The sequence below is a fragment of the Maylandia zebra genome, linkage group LG2 (genome assembly GCF_041146795.1).
Source record: "Maylandia zebra isolate NMK-2024a linkage group LG2, Mzebra_GT3a, whole genome shotgun sequence".
Lineage (NCBI taxonomy): Eukaryota > Metazoa > Chordata > Actinopteri > Cichliformes > Cichlidae > Maylandia > Maylandia zebra.
Genome location: NC_135168.1, coordinates 36892175 through 36908716, shown reverse-complemented (window position 1 = coordinate 36908716; position 16542 = coordinate 36892175). Strand labels below are relative to the sequence as shown.

The 16542-nt window shown below is 41.3% G+C and overlaps 2 protein-coding genes across 3 annotated transcripts; both read right to left on the bottom strand.

Moving 5' to 3' along the window:
• Positions 1 to 2165: 2165 nt before the first annotated feature.
• plp1a (proteolipid protein 1a) lies at positions 2166 to 10608 on the bottom strand. 2 transcript variants are annotated; one of them, XM_004541001.4, is made up of 7 exons: positions 10048 to 10530; positions 7894 to 8080; positions 7604 to 7760; positions 7094 to 7262; positions 4719 to 4792; positions 4541 to 4606; positions 2166 to 2694 (listed from the first exon to the last, which is right to left on the bottom strand). In XM_004541001.4, exons 1-7 carry the CDS (start codon positions 10049 to 10051, stop codon positions 2527 to 2529), a joined length of 825 nt encoding a protein of 274 aa, XP_004541058.1. In that variant the 5' UTR covers positions 10052 to 10530; the 3' UTR covers positions 2166 to 2526. The 2 variants fall into 2 exon arrangements, with proteins under 2 accessions (XP_004541058.1, XP_004541059.2); XM_004541002.5 differs by having other exon boundaries at positions 2552 to 4223; positions 10048 to 10608.
• A 1373-nt stretch (positions 10609 to 11981) lies between these two features.
• On the bottom strand, positions 11982 to 15832 carry pcdh20l (protocadherin 20-like). Its single transcript, XM_004541003.4, has 2 exons — positions 15749 to 15832; positions 11982 to 15318 (listed from the first exon to the last, which is right to left on the bottom strand). Exons 1-2 carry the CDS (start codon positions 15794 to 15796, stop codon positions 12790 to 12792), a joined length of 2577 nt encoding a protein of 858 aa, XP_004541060.3. The 5' UTR covers positions 15797 to 15832; the 3' UTR covers positions 11982 to 12789.
• Positions 15833 to 16542: the final 710 nt, after the last annotated feature.

Sequence of the window (16542 nt, the reverse complement as noted above, 5' to 3'; positions counted from 1 at the left end):
ATTGCTGCACTCAAAAGGAAGATGACCTTGTTTGTCTTCAGTAGCAAGGAAATTGTAAGCTTTAATTTTGCTGTTTCAAATTTGAGCAACGGTGTGAACAATTGTGGTACCCTTATTCTGTTAATTATATTTTTCTTCCACTGCATTGTAGCTGGATGTGTCAGGGAATCAGACATTATTGTTTTTACTTCTTGTAATTTATGTACATGTTTACTAAGGCCAGGGGGGGGGTTGGTCCAGAATCAGAAGTAGTACTACTGGTGATAGTGTTTATTTTTTGTGTGAAGCACATTCCCATCCTTCAAAGTGTTATATTTCTTTTTGTAGTTTTACATTTTTATCTAACAAAATTGGGCTTCAATGTTTGATCAGGTACAGATTAAAGTTCTGATGAGTAGAGAGGTTTATAAATATTAATGGCACCTTTGTAATCCTGTGCCTGCCTTGTGAATTGTTCAGTAGGCCTTAAGATTCCCGTATTGTAGCTTTGCCTATTCTGATGGGCTCCTGTACTTCACCAATATACAACATACACTTTTTGCTGTCAGTTCAATTATTATACGTCTCAGCTGAATGTGGTAGTTTGACCACATGGATTGAGTCCTTCCATATCCATTAAACAGTATTTAGTGAAATGTACAACCTCATATTCTGATACTTAGTGATATTTACTTGTTTTCAGCTGGGTTGTTTTGGTACTTTCTACAGATACTGTTGACTTTTCTTCCCCATTGTTTTACTGTTGTCTGCCTGAGGGATTTGCTTTTAAAAAAAACTTGTTTTAAAACAATAATATAGCTTAAATTCATTTTGAAGAATGTAATTTAACATTTAAATGTATTGTTATTATTTTGATCTTGAAACTGCATCTTCTCAAGCAACAAATTCAGTTGCACGAATCGGATAAAATATTTCTCTTTTTATGGGATGCATAAAGTTCTCATTATGGCCCCTGTGTTCTCGTAACGGTTTCTGTAACGTTGGCGGTCTTGTGTCGTCCGTCAGCGTGGGCTCACAGTGTTTGCCTTCCGAGTCAAAATTGAATCATATTTCTGTGAGCGTGCAGACTAATGGCGAACATTACAAGAGGTTCACTTTCAAAGTGCACCAAATCTAATCAGGTACTGTCATATTCTCCTATTATGTGCTTTTTTTGGAAATGTAGGCTTACAACAGCTCATGCATTTGATTGTGTGTTTGAGTACTGGTATTTTTGTTTTTTTTTTTTAACTGTGAAGTGAGTAGGGCTTTTAATATCAGGCTGGTAGTCTACATTAATTCAAAGCAAAAATGAGGGCTTTCTGCTTATTATCAGTGTTAATGTTTCTGTAATGAGACAAAAGGCTGATGTCTTATAATACGATTCCAGTTTAATCCTGTTTCAACAATGTAGCTCATCTCAGCGTTTACCTGAAGTCTGACATGCCTGAGAATCCAATATTTATAACCTTCAGTATCACGATACCATCTCCTGTGTCACTGCAGTCCTGCCTAATGTCAGTATTTTTTTTTTAATGTTGCTGTAATATTGAATGTAAAAGCTGATTTTTAATTTTTTGTGGGCTTGTCCTTGTGTAAATTGTATTCATTTTATAATGATGTACAAAACAACACCTAACATCCGTTCCCCCTTCAGTGCTCAGCCAAGGAGTACGAGTTAAGCTGTGTGAAACTTAAGTGTGTTCATCTTGATTCTGTGTTACTGTAATGAAAAACTTCCCTTCTTATTGCACTGCTGAGTAGAAGCCTGTCACGAATGTGCTCCAGTGCTTGGCTACAAATAAATCATGCAAACTACCAAATAAAGACCCTATTTTTCTTTTGGTACATGTTGCTTGAAAATCCTTGAGTGTGTTATTAAAGTTTTAAAAACAATACCTAAACCTGTTTTTAATCTCTTAACAGGTCACTAAAATGCATCTCTGTACTACTGGTTCCCTTTTAGCAGTAGCTACTTCACTTTTTAAAGCAGATATCTGTAACGTTTAAAGGTTAAAATGAAGCATCTGGATTTTGGAGCAACATCCCAAATGAAAAACAGCTTCAGATTTAACCCCAAACTGTGCCGTATTTAAATTGCATCAAATCCTTGAGTGTCACTGAATGACTATGTGTGGGAACCTGATGGTGAATGGTGTTCCTCTCCATTATAAACAAAAATCAAACCATGTGCTACATTTTTATTTTCCCTTCATTAGAAGGATCCGCTGCATACTGTCAAATTAGATTGAGGCAGGAAAGGAAATCTTCACATTTGCCTTCAAAAGTACATTTTAAGGAAAAAGTACATAATCTATAGAAATTATTCACATGCAGCACATTGTGTTGAAATAAGGATAAATACGAAGTTGTAATGCTTGGTTAAGAAAAAAAACCCTGCTTTTGTATCATGCCCCAACTGTTGAAATATGCCTCTACAATATTATTAAAGTGGAACAATCTACAAAACAGTGTCATTTGTTGACACGCTCTGGTGTTACAGTTATTGCAGAAAGCTTGTTACCAAAACTACTACAAAATGTCCTTTCACAAGGTGTCAGACAGGTTGTTCTCAGAGTACGGAGAGCGCAGTATCCCTCCTCTGTCCCTCTGCAGTCTCCTATACAGGTCGTAACCTCTCTCCTCATTTTTTGCCCTGTGTCGTAGCATCTTCAGGTAGACTTGGTACACAGCCAAGTGAAGGGAACAGTGCACCTGTGGACACACGAGGAGAGAATACAAAACACCTTACAAAATACCTTGGCCTCCTAATGTGGCAAAAAGCCAAGGATGAACCATCAGCTTCACATTCTGATAATACACCAGACACTGAGGTTTCATAAAGTCTACAAACAAATGTTTTCAGAGGCCATGTGTACAAACAGTTCAAAGCATTCTTCTTCTTTTTAAATTAAATATTACTGACATATGAAAATGAAACTGCTGCAACATGACACATCCAATATTAGAAGCTATGCTAAGCTTCCACTAAGTCTACTTTTTAGGATTCAAAAGGTTTTGTTAGGAATATCCAGATGTTTAAAAGAAAAAAGCTACATTAAGTGAAAAACAAGTGTTATACAATAACTACAACAAAATCCCTAAAGAATTAGACACAAAACAAACCTGTCCTTTTTCTATTTAAGTACCTCAGCCATTCATTACCAGCAGGGGGTATCACACCTCAACAAAGTGGTTTTGGGCTTATATTATGAGGTTACTTCAAGTATTAGCACCTAGTGCTTCTGCCATCTCAACATTATGAGAAACAATTTCAGACCTCACTAGATCTAAACAAAAACAAATTGTCCCTTTGTCAATAAGAAACTATTCAAAATAAAATTCCCCTTTGTCCCTTTACCATGAATCCATTTTACATGGTGTTGGTGTTGGGGGTGGGGTCCATGCAGCAGCATGTGGATGAGTTGTATGTGTGTGTTGTTGCTGTCCCAGAAGAGCTACATTGTGGCTCTGGAGAGGTCTGACCCTCTCTTTGTCCAGAGGACCCTGTCCCTTGACATGCAATATAACCCCTGGCAGAGAGTAATGGTGCAGGTGGCCCCAGAACTGGCTTCTTATTGGTTAGCTTTTAAGAAAGACATGACTCCATTGTTGGAGCTTTTCTCCAGCCCGTGAGAAAAGTCCGGGAGGTCAGCATAAGACCGCAAGTGCATGCTTGTCTGCTACCATGGCAGCCAGATGTGATGGTTGGTAGCCATAGTAACCTCTAATCCCCAATTCTTATTAACAGCTGCAAACTACCTGCACATCTTCTAATTTAGTGGTCATTTAATACATATGGTAATTTGTTAAAGTTGTGTTATTTGTGAGTACAGCAGGAGGCAGAAATTCATTTCAAACATTGAACTTGGCAAGTAACAAGAGCAATAATTCACAAATATTTTGGCACAGATTGAAAAACATCAGAAAAAATGAAAGTACGATTTCAAAGCAGAAATTACACCCACAAAAAAAAACAAAAAAACAAAACCATTAAAAAAAAAAACTTCCTTATAATAAGAAAAGTAAAAATATAACAAGTTTAGAAAAAAATTTATCCAGGAGCAGACGTAGTAGTGTGCACATCACATAAAAAAGAAGAGTTGCCATCGATTTAAACTCCCATGTTCGTGGTGAAGCCAGAAAAGACAGGAAGCTGGGTCCTAACACCGTGCACCTATGCCCTTTCTCCCCAGATACCGCAGAACGGCAAAGTTATAGGTGGTTGACATAGTATAGGTCAGCTATGAAAAGACAAAGAGAAACAAGAGGAATCAGAAAATAAAACGAACATAACAGCTTCTGTAATGAAGCATGTGAGTATAATGGCTGCACAATTTGCTTGCATGGCTGGAACACCAGACATTACAGCATTATTATGATGTTTGCATCAGCTGACAAAGAGGAACAGAGAGCAACAGTACAGAGGTCATCAGTCATGGATGCCTGAGATGCCTTGTCGCCTACACTCTGAGCGTCACTAAGTCACATGAGCCATAACACCAGTGTTATATTACCACACTGCAGCCAGACTGGCCTCAACCTCAGCATAATCACTCACCAGAGCCAGGAGCGTGATGCCAGCGCCGGCAAAGGCAGCGATGTAGAGGTCGTAGGTCATGCGGTACTAGTAGGGGGAGATTATTGTTAGTGAATACAACATGTTGTATTTGTGTTATGTCAGTCAAATTGTACAACATGACAGCAGACCTCGAGTTGTTTCATATTATCGTACTCACTTCTCTTGTCTTGCAGACACTGGACAGGGTCATACCACAAGCTTTCCCTGGTACTGCATTCCATGGCAAGAGTCCTGTTGAAAAAAAATAAACTTATGTACTCAAATATAACACTCAATTGCACATAAAAAGATAGAATTATTATATTTTGTTCTTGCTGCCTGTAAAATTACATTAAAGGTCCACAACAAATCAATTAATTTGTTCATTCTAAATCCTTTTTGACTTTCACGGTCTGCGGCGCTCAAATCAAACCACAGAGCCAGGCATGTTAAAATTTATTAAACTTCCACCAAACAGAAGAGTTTGTGTGTGTGTATGTTGGGGACTATTTTCAGCTGCAGATTAATACGCACATTTGATGTGTTAGCGAGTGTTTAACCCTCAGGACAGTGTAATGAAAGAACAAATCACTCAGTGCAACAGTGTGCCTCATTGTGTGGCAAATGTGGTTTAGCCACACTCTGGGGCTCCAGGGATGGCAGCGTTGTGCTGTGGGTCTGCTGACACTTTTAGTCTGGACTGATATCTTGACAGCCATTAGGTGGATTGCTATGAAATTCTGTACAAAACATAGCCCACGGAGCATGAATGAAAGCTGACGTTCTGGGGGATTTTAGGAAAAATGTCTTTAAGTGGCATGCGAGCTGCCACGAAACTCTGTAGCCTACAGAGATTGATGTTCCCCTCTGGATTTCGTCTGACTTTTCCCTCCAGTGTCTTTGCCTTGCTGAGATTTTAATTTGATCAGCACTATGATATATGACAGAACTGCTGCAAAACTAATGAGATCCCAATGACCTCAGGAGCACTTTTTGCATTTACTGCTAATCATTCACAAATGTTACCAAACTAAATAAAAGGTGCCATAGAGAGCGCAATCAAGGCAGCAGACAAGTCTCAACCAGCTCTGGATGGCATGAAAATGCCTCCTAGTACATAAACTTTATAAGAGCTAGGCCTTCAGGGAGACTCAAGTACAAGATGTGAGGCATCAGGAAGAAGAACAGGAAAAACTACGAATCTAACACGAAATGCCAGTGTGCAGTAAAAGCTGTCGCCACTGAGTCACACATCCAAATGAATGTATCTACGAGTTAGGCAATGTATTTTGACACCATGCAACTTGTACTAAAGTTGAGTGTGGATAATTCAGAAAGGCATGAGCAGGGTTCATGAACCCTTCTAGAGCTGCATTGGGCTCGTCGGGCTATTTTAAGTGGCTCCAGTGAAAAATGGAAATGAGCAATAGTAATTTTTTTTTCAAATCATAGCTTTAGGCAATTCTTGATTATAAAAAAAATATATCTCCAATTATAAACACAGAATTTAAGGTCAAGTTTTAATAATTTGGTACCTAAAATGTACATCACAGTGTTTGACTATCACATGGCACCTTATCCTCTCAAATTTGCTGAAGTCGGACTGCAGTGGCTTGTATGGCTGTATACATAAATAAGTAGTTCTGAGTCCCTATAGTTTTATGCATTCAAATCCAAATAAAGTAAATCCACAGAGGAAAAAGAGAATTTAGAGCTTTCACCACTAATGCTGCTGGCTTACTGGTAAGCCTGATCTCAGCAAGGACTTTAACCGGAATTAAACTCAAACTGCCCCCCCCCCCCCTTTTTTTTTTACTATGATGCAAAATGTTTTATCATCAAAGTAGACCGATTTTAATTTGATTCATTTACAAAAACACTGACTGATGAATGAAATGCACGTATTCTCCAACTAGTACAGGTGTAGACTTTTTCTTTGTTCCAGTTTCAAAAATGCAAAATGCCAACTAATCATTTCACATGTGTTAAAAGATCAAATAAGTTTTGTCACACCATATAAACTTTTGGGGGTCAAAAACTTCTCAAAAATGCCTCTTTTGGCAGTTGAGTTTTCCCACCACTGACCACGAGCAACAATATATTTGCAAGCACCTCAGCTAACTACATTAGCATGCTAATAGTGTCAACACAAGGTGGCCTACTGTTTATGAGGCCATTACTGTAGCAAAACTACACGCACAAATAGTTTTGCCACAGTAATAGCCTCATAACCGTTTCCCCTCCAGCTGCTTTGTCTCTGTATTAATTGTTATATTGTTTGCATTATGTCCTTAGGTTAAGCCTCAGACAGCTGTGGGAATGGCTGTTGACCTCGAGCGTGCTAAAGAGTTTTTGAACAGTGGAGGTTATAGCAGAAACCATAATCAGGATTTAATTTTCCCAATTCTTTGGCAAGAAATCATCACTGGAAATGGCCGTTTCAAGAGATTTGTTTACATAAGATAAATATGCCGTGTGTTAACAGGTTTGCCTTATGTGAATGGATTTTGCATGAGGAGGCCCAACACTGACTGCGATGGGAGTTCCTCTTACCGTACTGTCTCGCATCAACACAAAGCTGGTTGATACTTGCTGGGGTCTCAGTCAGAATATCAATAGTGTGGCAGGTAGCATCCATGTTGTAGAAGAAGTAGACTGGCAATGCCGAGAAGGCAAACACCAGCAGCCACAGCACAGCGAGCACATACGTCATCACTATAAACTGCACAAGGAGAGAGCAGGCCACAGATTAGGGTGCATTATCATATTAAATGGATGCACACAATCTCAGAGTGTTTTTATGAGGCGTGACTCACTTAATAGCCACGCTTGTTTTTCAGGTTAGTTCTACTTATCTCCCTTTTTGCCTCCTCTTCCAACTACTCAAGTCTTAGACCACTCAAACACTCACTGTATGCTTATCTTTGCATGTCCCTTAAGATTTTTTCTTCTTTAGGAGCTTTAAGATTTTTCAGCTCACCACCCACCAGGGAGTGATATATGTATTAAATCCTATCCAATCTGTCCAATCCTTTTTACTTTTCCCACTCAGGGCCCTCTCACCGAGGAGCTGAGGCAGCGGCCGCACATGGTGCTCCTGAACTCTCCAAAGGTTTGCCTTGCAGCGCTCGTAGTGTAGAAGCCCTCGGCCAAAAGCACAATGCAGTAGAGGAAGAAAAAGGAGGCCAAACCATAGATGACATACTGGAAATATTGAATGCTGAGAGTGGCAAAGGAAAAAGAAAATGTTAAGAGGTTAAAAGGGTTAAACCTTCAAAATACAGACGAAATCATGAGAAGTCTGAAGATCAGGTTTGATCACGCTTCGATGATGGAAATATAGGACGACTTACATGTAGGCTAGGGTTATGTAGTCCTGAAGGTTACGTGCAAAGTATGTCTCGATGAGCCTCTCTGTCTCTGTGAGTGCCTGGTGCCCACAACCACAGAAGAGGGCAATGCCAGAGAAGCAGAGAAGTGTGGCAACAAGGGAACAGTACGGCACCCCACCCAAACACCGCATACAGCACTCATAGCAACCTATTAGTCGACATGCAGCGCCATGGAAAACAAAGCATATTATGAACAGCGGAAAGACATAGTACACCATTAAAACGTACGAAATATTAAAGAATATACTGCATGGTTTTTTTCTCCCAAGGACAGGAAATATGTTTTCACTCTTTCAAGCTAATGAAAATTAAATTGTGCCGCAACTTTTAAAATGATCTGTTCAACTAAAATTACTCTCACTGAACTCCGATTTGTGCCATGCAGATAGTTTTGATTGCATTTGTTCTGGTTTTAAGACATCCCTTTATGAGATTGTTGCTTCCACCCCAGCACAGACAAGCTAAATAGTTTTTTTGTGTTTGTTTGTGCTGCTTAAAACTGCAGAACAGTTTATTGATCGTTCTTTCAATCTAAACACGTGCAACTCAGAGTTAACTTTGTGTGATTCGTGCCCCAAATATCCAACAGCAGATCCTTTCTACACAAACTATTTCATGTTACCCTTGATAATTAAAAATATAGGGCTTCTGTCAATTTTCATAATTGGGAGTAGACAAAAAGGTTATCATCTGATTTCATAGCACGAACACAGCATTTGGCATAAAATACAGCTGAACTTGGTGGCGACAGAAAACCCCAGAGATAAGAATCATGAAATTTGACAACCCAAAAACCTACCTACATAATACTAGGGGTAAAAAATACAATAAGGAAAAACAAAGCCAGCCAAAGCAACCTTTTAAAGATAAAATGTCAGCATTGATCAAGCTGCAGCTGTAAACACACAAGTTCGCTTAATAAGTCTGTCCACTCCCCCCACTAGTCATGTGCTGTTTGAATGGATGCCAAGGGCCACGGGCATGGGGACGTGTCGACTCTGACCCCATCTCACACCCTGACTCCATTCACCAGCCAGGATGGAGAGTGTGAGAAAAGAGGGAGGACGCTGAGGAGAAGGCAAAGCGAAACAGAAAGAGTGGCTGCTTTTGTGACTGGAGAGACAACAGTCTTTGTGCCACACCATCATGGGGGTACAAGGGCCACCAATGTCAAGCAAACAAAGGCCAGAGGCACCTCTGTGCTTTGCGGGCACACACAAGCATATTCACCAGACTTCCTACTAAGAAGACACAGGAACAAGAAAATGATAGTGGGGAGCTGCCAGTGCTGGAAGAGGATGGAAAAAGCAAACCTAGAAACAAACAATGGAACTGTGTAAATGTGTACATGCATCCACACAGACATGCACAATAGAAGCAGGCAGACTGTAGCTGGTACCATTGCAGTAAACACAGATGGCCGGAGGGGCAAATAGATGGCTCTTTAAGCAAACGCATAGCTTTGTTGGGTGTCTGTGCATGACCAGACATGCAAACTGATTGCATGCGATTCACATAGCGAGGGTTTGTGCACAGAACACAGAGTTTGACAAGAAATTGTGAATAACATAGCTACACAATAAATTATATACAGTACATATAGATAGATTTTTTTTTTTTAGAGAATATACACACACATTGTATCAGCATAATCCATAAGTTTTAACACTAACCTCAGTCAGTCAATCAGGCCGGCCTTCAGATGCACCTTGTGCCAATTAGCCAATTACGAATCACTGCGGCCCTCTCTGGCTCTTTGATTGTGACCCAAATGAAAAGACAAGCCCTGCAGGAATAGTCTTGAAAATGCAAAAGCTGGGGCCAAATCGCCTCTATAAAAATTGAGAAGGATTGCGAGCGAAAGAAAATGCGACAAGGCTCGTCTGAAAAGTAGCCCTGCCATCTCAAGCATGAAATAAATCTCATAATATCAGCCGGTAAGAAGCCGACCTCTACACTGACAAAAAAAGAGAGCCCCCACTTTAATAACTTCTGATGCCCTCTCACTGCTCCCCTCCCTCCCAGAACAATCGCATACAATCAAGAAAAGAAGTGATAATAAGAACATACTACAAGCTAATAAAGGTAGACTCTAGTCTGTGTGAAGTTTCTTACCCATGTCTGGAAAGATGCGTTCAAGGACTTGTCGGCTACTGTCTCGCTGCCCGAACTGCAGCTGGTCCGCTGATGATATGCGCAACTTGTCTCCGGCCCCCGTATATCAATCTCAACTCGCTGTTTTGTTCCCCCCAACAATGGACAGACCCGCCGATGACTGCGAGTGCAATCTTAAAGAAACAATGTCGCTTTTCAATGAACTTCAAGGAGCAGAAATGATGAGGAGGCCGGGGGTCCTTAAACTTGCGGACATTTACTAAGTTCATTGTTGACGCTCATTTGCATACAGACGTGCTCACAGAGAAGAATAGATTTTTCTTCTTCTCGTGTGTGTGGGGACAAACAGTGGTTAGCTAAGACCTTTTTGTCTTAAAAGTCAAAATGCCAACATGTCCAGGCAAATGAGGAATGAGTCGTACATCATGTTGAGTCGAGCTTGTTGTTTCAGACGGTCTACGACAGGGGTGCCCAATCCCGGTCCTCGAGAGCTACCGTCCTGCAGCTTTTAGATGCATCCCTACTCCAACACAGCTGAATCAAATGGTTTGATCTCTTCAGCATGCCATCATGTTTGGCAAAGGCCTGATAACAAGCCATTCATTTGATTCAGGTGTGTGGGAACAAGGATGCATCTAAAAGCTGCAGGACGGTAGCTCTCGAGGACCGGGATTGGGCACCCCTGGTCTACGACCTCTGATTGAGATAACACTGGCTATCATGGTGTTGCCCTTTGAGCGTTCAGGTGATATTCTTACAGGAAATTGACAGATATCATCTGTTTGCAGTGAGATACACTTTACCGTGACTGAAGTGGCATCCCAGCAACCCAAATAAACGGAGTCACGGTTTTTTTTTTTTTTTTTTTTACCTCTTTTGGAATGTTCCAGCGAAAGGAAAACTATAAACATGTGCACACTTATGAGAAGTGTTTATTTTTTAGCGATCTTACCTAACAAGATAGAGTTTCAATGAGTCCCTTTCGTTTTGTAATATGCAATCACTTATCTGTCACGACAGCTCTCTTTTGTGCTATATAGCCATCCATCAAATGTTCAGCATAAGAAGCAGAAAAAGGGAACATGATTAAGATAAAAATGTCTTTTTTGTGCACATCAAGGAAACATTCCTGATCCCAGGGCACCTGACTGTGTCGCAGTGAGAGACTGTGCTCTGATTCATCTCCTCCCTCTGGCCTAATACCAGAAATGTAAAAACAAAATTAACCCTATTTTGCTTCATTTGCGCCCAGTAGATGGCAGGCGTTGCCCTGCAACAGCATTGTAAGGGTTTGGGTTTAGTTTCGTCCCCCAGTGGACTGTAGTTGGGGCTAAAAATTGGCCAATAACAATCAATAAATTATGTAAAAAAAACCAAAACAAAACAAAAAAACAAACAACCCCCCCCCCATAAAATAAAAATAAATATACTTTAATATACATTTCTACATGTTTTTTTATGTAAAGATCTGCTGTTAGTCTGTAATTTTTATGTAGCAGTCTTTGTTTCTTCTCATTTGATATAGTAAATCTCACACCGAAGTGTTAATAGATTATTTATTTTTTGAGCCGCCAGCTCTGAAATCCTCAGAGAGGCACCACTCATGTTATACAAGCCTTGTTCCCCACTAACCAGGTTGTTGTACATTGTGTTTTACAGGCACCGAGTCTCTGCTTCCTTTCTTCCCTCTAACGCAGGTGTAGCTTCAAAGGATTTCTTAATGGTTTATGATACTGTAAAGATGATTTTAAAAGGTGGGGGAGCTTTTTCGTTTGAGAAAGCTGAAACAATTACCCTGCCCTCTGTGCTCGACTGTGTGTTGACAGATTTGCAAACACGTTTCAGCCTGACTCATTCATACTTTATGCATCACTTAACCTGGTTTGATATTTCAATTGTTCTCCAGCATGCAAATGCATCAGTAAAACACAAGAGCAAGTGTCTTTTGTAATTGTGTCTTTGAACACGGTGTGATTTCACTCCAAACATCTGTTATCAAAACAACAAGCCTGTCAGGTTACTGGGTGCAGTACGGTAGGTTTGGGGTTTTTTCTGCCTTGTTGGTGCGATCCAGCTCTGTGGGTGAAAAGCAGTGCTATCAAGTAACAGGTGTGAGGCGGTTACTTGAGATGTTTTTGTGCCTTCCCTCTGCCGCCTCTCACCTGTCCGTGGCCACCCTCTGCCTCCTGAGCTCATCTCAGAGTTACTTCTTGAGAGACTTTCATCACTTCCCCAACCGAGGAACATTAAACCCTTTTGTGTGTCTAAATACTTTAGACTCTCCATCACTCAGTCAGAAATCTGAGAAAGGACCAATCAACCTAACAGACCATTACTTCAATCTTTCTACCCGCAGGGGTCATGGGCAATAATCCTTAAAGATAATGTCTGTAATGCTGGTAGCTTACCGATGGCCTGCTATGGAATAAATCTGTGAAATACAGTTGAATTTAGTTGTTTTTTTTCAGAGAATTGTCAGGGAATACGTTTTTGTGGATGGCTTGACATATTTCACTTATCAGGTCAACGTGTATATGCTCGTTCCATTATCAGAAAATGGATCAACTTTATTTCTACAGAACCTGTCAGTTTTGCAGTCGACATGTTTGAATACACCGTGCATCACACTGAATCAATGACTTATTACAATGCAAGAAGCCCTTGACAAATACACAGAATACATTTAATTCACAGGACATTTTTATCTTTGAGACTGTGAGCTTTACACATTGCTTGCTGTTATTAATCAGAGTAATATTTGTCTTTGAGCCTGAGTGGAATCTCATTCGCCTCAGTGTATGCTCTCTTGTTCATTTTCAGACTTCTACTCCTCTGTTTTAGGCAGCAAATAACTGTGGCCACAAACAAACATGTGGACACCAGCATCATACCCAGGCCTATTAACAGAATCACTTTTGAAAATCTGGCTGTCTCCACGTCACAGATCGGTTCCTTTGAAGGGGTTTGAACCAAGTTTAGTGTCCCTGTCCAGGTGGGCACCCGGTCCAAGTGGCAAGGCTCTGTGCTGTCATTGACCAACAAATTCATCCAGACAGTGGTATAAAGTGGAACTGGTTTACCCCCATCTCTGACCACAATGAACAGGTGATGCATTCCCAGGTCTGTATGAAGGAGCTGTTGGCTTAAGGTGATGTTCCCTGACCTTGAATCGATCTGAAAGGGACTTCTGTTTTGCAAAAGCTCCGGTGCCGTAGCTGAGTAAGTAATCTCTGAATTCAGTCCAGAGTCCTCATCGATGGCATAGATCTTTCCTACCGTGGCACCTGCCAGGGTACCTGGAGAGACAGTTAGGCATGAGGAGTTGCTGCCGGGAAGGATCACTTTTGGCTGGTTGTCATTGATGTCTTCCACAAAGATGGTCACTCTGGCAGTGGAAGTCAAAGCAACTGTCTGGCCGTGATCACTGGCCAGCAGGTAGAGTTCATAGCGGTCTTCTGTCTCGCGGTCCAAGTTCCTAGTGGTGCGTAGCATCCCCTGGGTGTTATCCACAACAAAAGGTGCACTGCTGTTTACAACATACAATTCTGTTGTCCCATTCTCCCCTTTATCTGGGTCTTTCACCTCCACCTTCCCCACCTGGGATAATGTTGGAACATTCTCAGGAATGAAAAAGATGAAGTGAGGGGTAAGAAAAACAGGTGGATTGTCATTCTGGTCACGAACGTGAATGGATACAGTGGCCATGGATTCCAAGGGAGGAGAGCCGCTGTCCCGAGCAAACACAGTGAGTCTGTGTACATTCTGTTGCTCCCTGTCTAGAGGAACCAGCAGAGAGAGTTGACCTGTTACAGAATCAATGCTAAACATGGTTGGATTGTAGTTTTCAAGCCTGTATGTCACCATGCCGTTTTCTCCGCTGTCTAAATCTGAAGCCGAGATCTGAAGCAGTGACATTCCTGGCTGATTGTTTTCTTCCACTTGGAGTTCGTAGTGAGGCTGTACAAAATATGGCGCATTGTCGTTGATGTCTGCCACCAGCACCGTGACTACACGTCTAGAAGGAACGATCACAGATCCCTCAGCTGATCTCACGCGTGCTACCACGGAAATATGATGTTCACGATCCATCTCATAGTCTAAGGGCTTTGATGTGGAAAGCAGATACTTGCCATTCTGTGGGCTCAAAGTGAAAGGCACTTCACCTTCAATGGCAAGAAATAAGTCTTTAAAGATGCTGTCACCCTCGAGCTCTAAAACGGCTAAGGCAGTGGGGTGCTGGTTCTCTTGTAACACCATAGTCTGGTTTTGATGCTCCGCTATGAACCCGATCTTGATCGTCAGCTCTTGGTTCGCCTTGGGGAGCACGGATATGGTTACCTGAGTGTCTGCTGGAGGGCAGTGATGGCCGCTGGCTAACACTTTCAACACGAGCTCCTCTGAGTTGTCGCTCTCAAGGTCCCGTGTAAGGCTGATGGACCCGGTGAGACTGTTGAGGCTAAAGAGCGTCTTGACCTGCTCAGAGACTTTGGGACTGAGGGAGTAAACGATATCACCATTTGGTCCTAAATCTGGATCTGTGGCTCTAACCTGAGTGACCACTGTGTTCTTCCGAGAGTCTCCTGGGATGGTGACACTGTGTGGGCTATCAGAGCTAAAGGCTGGACAGTTGTCGTTGACATCTGTCACTGTGACTATTAAATCTGCAGACACACTTAAAGGGTCTACACCACAGTCTGTGGCCACTAGCTGCATCTGAAACAGGTCCCGAGTTTCCCTATCCAGGGCTCTTTCTACAACCAACATAATTAAAGAGCTGTCTTCTTCGATTTTTAAACCGAAAGCTCCATCAGAGCCTTTTAGGTGGTACTGCACCTCTCCATTAGGACCGGTGTCACTGTCCAGAGCCTGAGTATCTAGCAGGAAACTGGTCCCCACGGTCGTATCCTCGGGCACCCCAAGGTGTATTTTGTTATTTTCAAAATGCGGCGCATTGTCATTGATGTCCTCTATGATCACAGAAAACTGTATAAGGTCTTTTGAGGGCCCCACGATGGCATTGTATAAAGTAACACATTCCTCAGCTTTTTTCTCTGCAGGGCAGATGGCCTCGCGATCCATCTTTAACTCAGTGGTATAGAAATTCCCCGTGTTTATGTCCATCCTCAGGTACTTGTGGGGCAGGAGCTGATATGGAGGAGAAAAGTTTTTACTAAGTGATCCAACCAGAGTGTCAGGCTCCAGTTCCTCTGGGACGGAAAACAGGAGAGAACTACATATGATCTGCCTGATGTGAACCACAATCAGCAGCTTCTGACAAAGACAGAAAACAAAAAAACCAGTGAGCAGTAGTCTTTGTAGAGTTACACTATTCTATTTAAAACTTATGATATAAGTTATTTAAGTTTTCAACGTGGTGATAAAATTTAAACTTCATGCCTCAGTGAGCTCTTTTAAAAGCAAGCAGCTGCACAATAAGGTAATTCGATGCCTCCCTCTCACTTATCTCCAACCAAGTGCTCTTGTAAACAAATAACACAGAGAATTTAAATAAAAGGAAAATATCAAAGCAGACATTCTTTATTAAAAATGAATAAAGGGTCATACAATTTAACACCTCTTTAGAACATGATGCCGTACAATACACCGAGCACATTCGTGTGTTGCTGCAATATATGACTCAATTAGAAACGCTAATACAGTGCAGATACCATCAAAAGAGATAAACTCAGCTGGCTCTTACCTGCAGTAGTCCGGCACAATTCATATTATCAGGAGTCCCATGGCCCATCGCCCTCACACATGTTAGCCAAGTTCCCAGCAGCAAGTGAATGCTAAGGACTGAGGCAGCAAAATAAAACTGCTGAAGGCATAATTATGCTCCTCCTACAAAACTTACCTTCCTGTCAGGCTGCCACATGGGAAGATGGAGGAACAACAGGTTTACCTGGCTGAGCTGAATTCATGTGCATTAAGCTGGAACTACGAATGCACTGTTGCTTAAAATTACTTACAACTACACGCACGCAAGCCTGCACACAAACACATTTATGAATATATATAAATATATGTCCACATGCTCGTGCATAGATTTAAAGTGCACGTAGATGTAAACTGTCATAAGAAACAATGACTCCTCAGTTACAATAAAAGTACATTTGAGAGTGCAGTATGTAACCTCTGGTATGCTTTTTTCATGTGCCAAAAAACAAGACAAACAAACAAACAAAACAAACAAACAAACCGAAACGCAAAGAAAAGAAAAAAAACAAGAAAAAAGAAAATGCTTATTTTCTTTAGGGTTAATCATCACGCTGTTAAGTGACAGTAAACGGTTGGTGAAATTTGACCCGTAGTCATGAAAGCAAGATACATTTACTTGAGATCTCAAGATATCAAAGAACAAGACTGGTTATGCAGCATTTATTTGTGTGGTATTGCTTCACAGCAGGGCTTTTAAGTTTCCCTGACAGTTCCAAAGTACTGCATGACCCATAGGCTTGCTCTCTAAGGCCCCCTACAGACAGAGCAGAGTAG

Coding starts and splice junctions, on each gene's coding strand:
- plp1a (XM_004541001.4), bottom strand. Junction 7,761..7,893: donor TACATAACCCTAGCCTACAT/GTAAGTCGTCCT, acceptor TGCCACTCTCAG/CATTCAATATTTCCAGTATG. Junction 4,793..7,093: donor TGTTGATGCGAGACAGTACG/GTAAGAGGAACT, acceptor TTTTTTCAACAG/GACTCTTGCCATGGAATGCA.
- pcdh20l (XM_004541003.4), bottom strand. CDS start 15,796: ATGGGCCATGGGACTCCTGATAATATGAATTGTGCCGGACTACTGCAG. Junction 15,319..15,748: donor ATTGTGCCGGACTACTGCAG/GTAAGAGCCAGC, acceptor TGTCTTTGTCAG/AAGCTGCTGATTGTGGTTCA.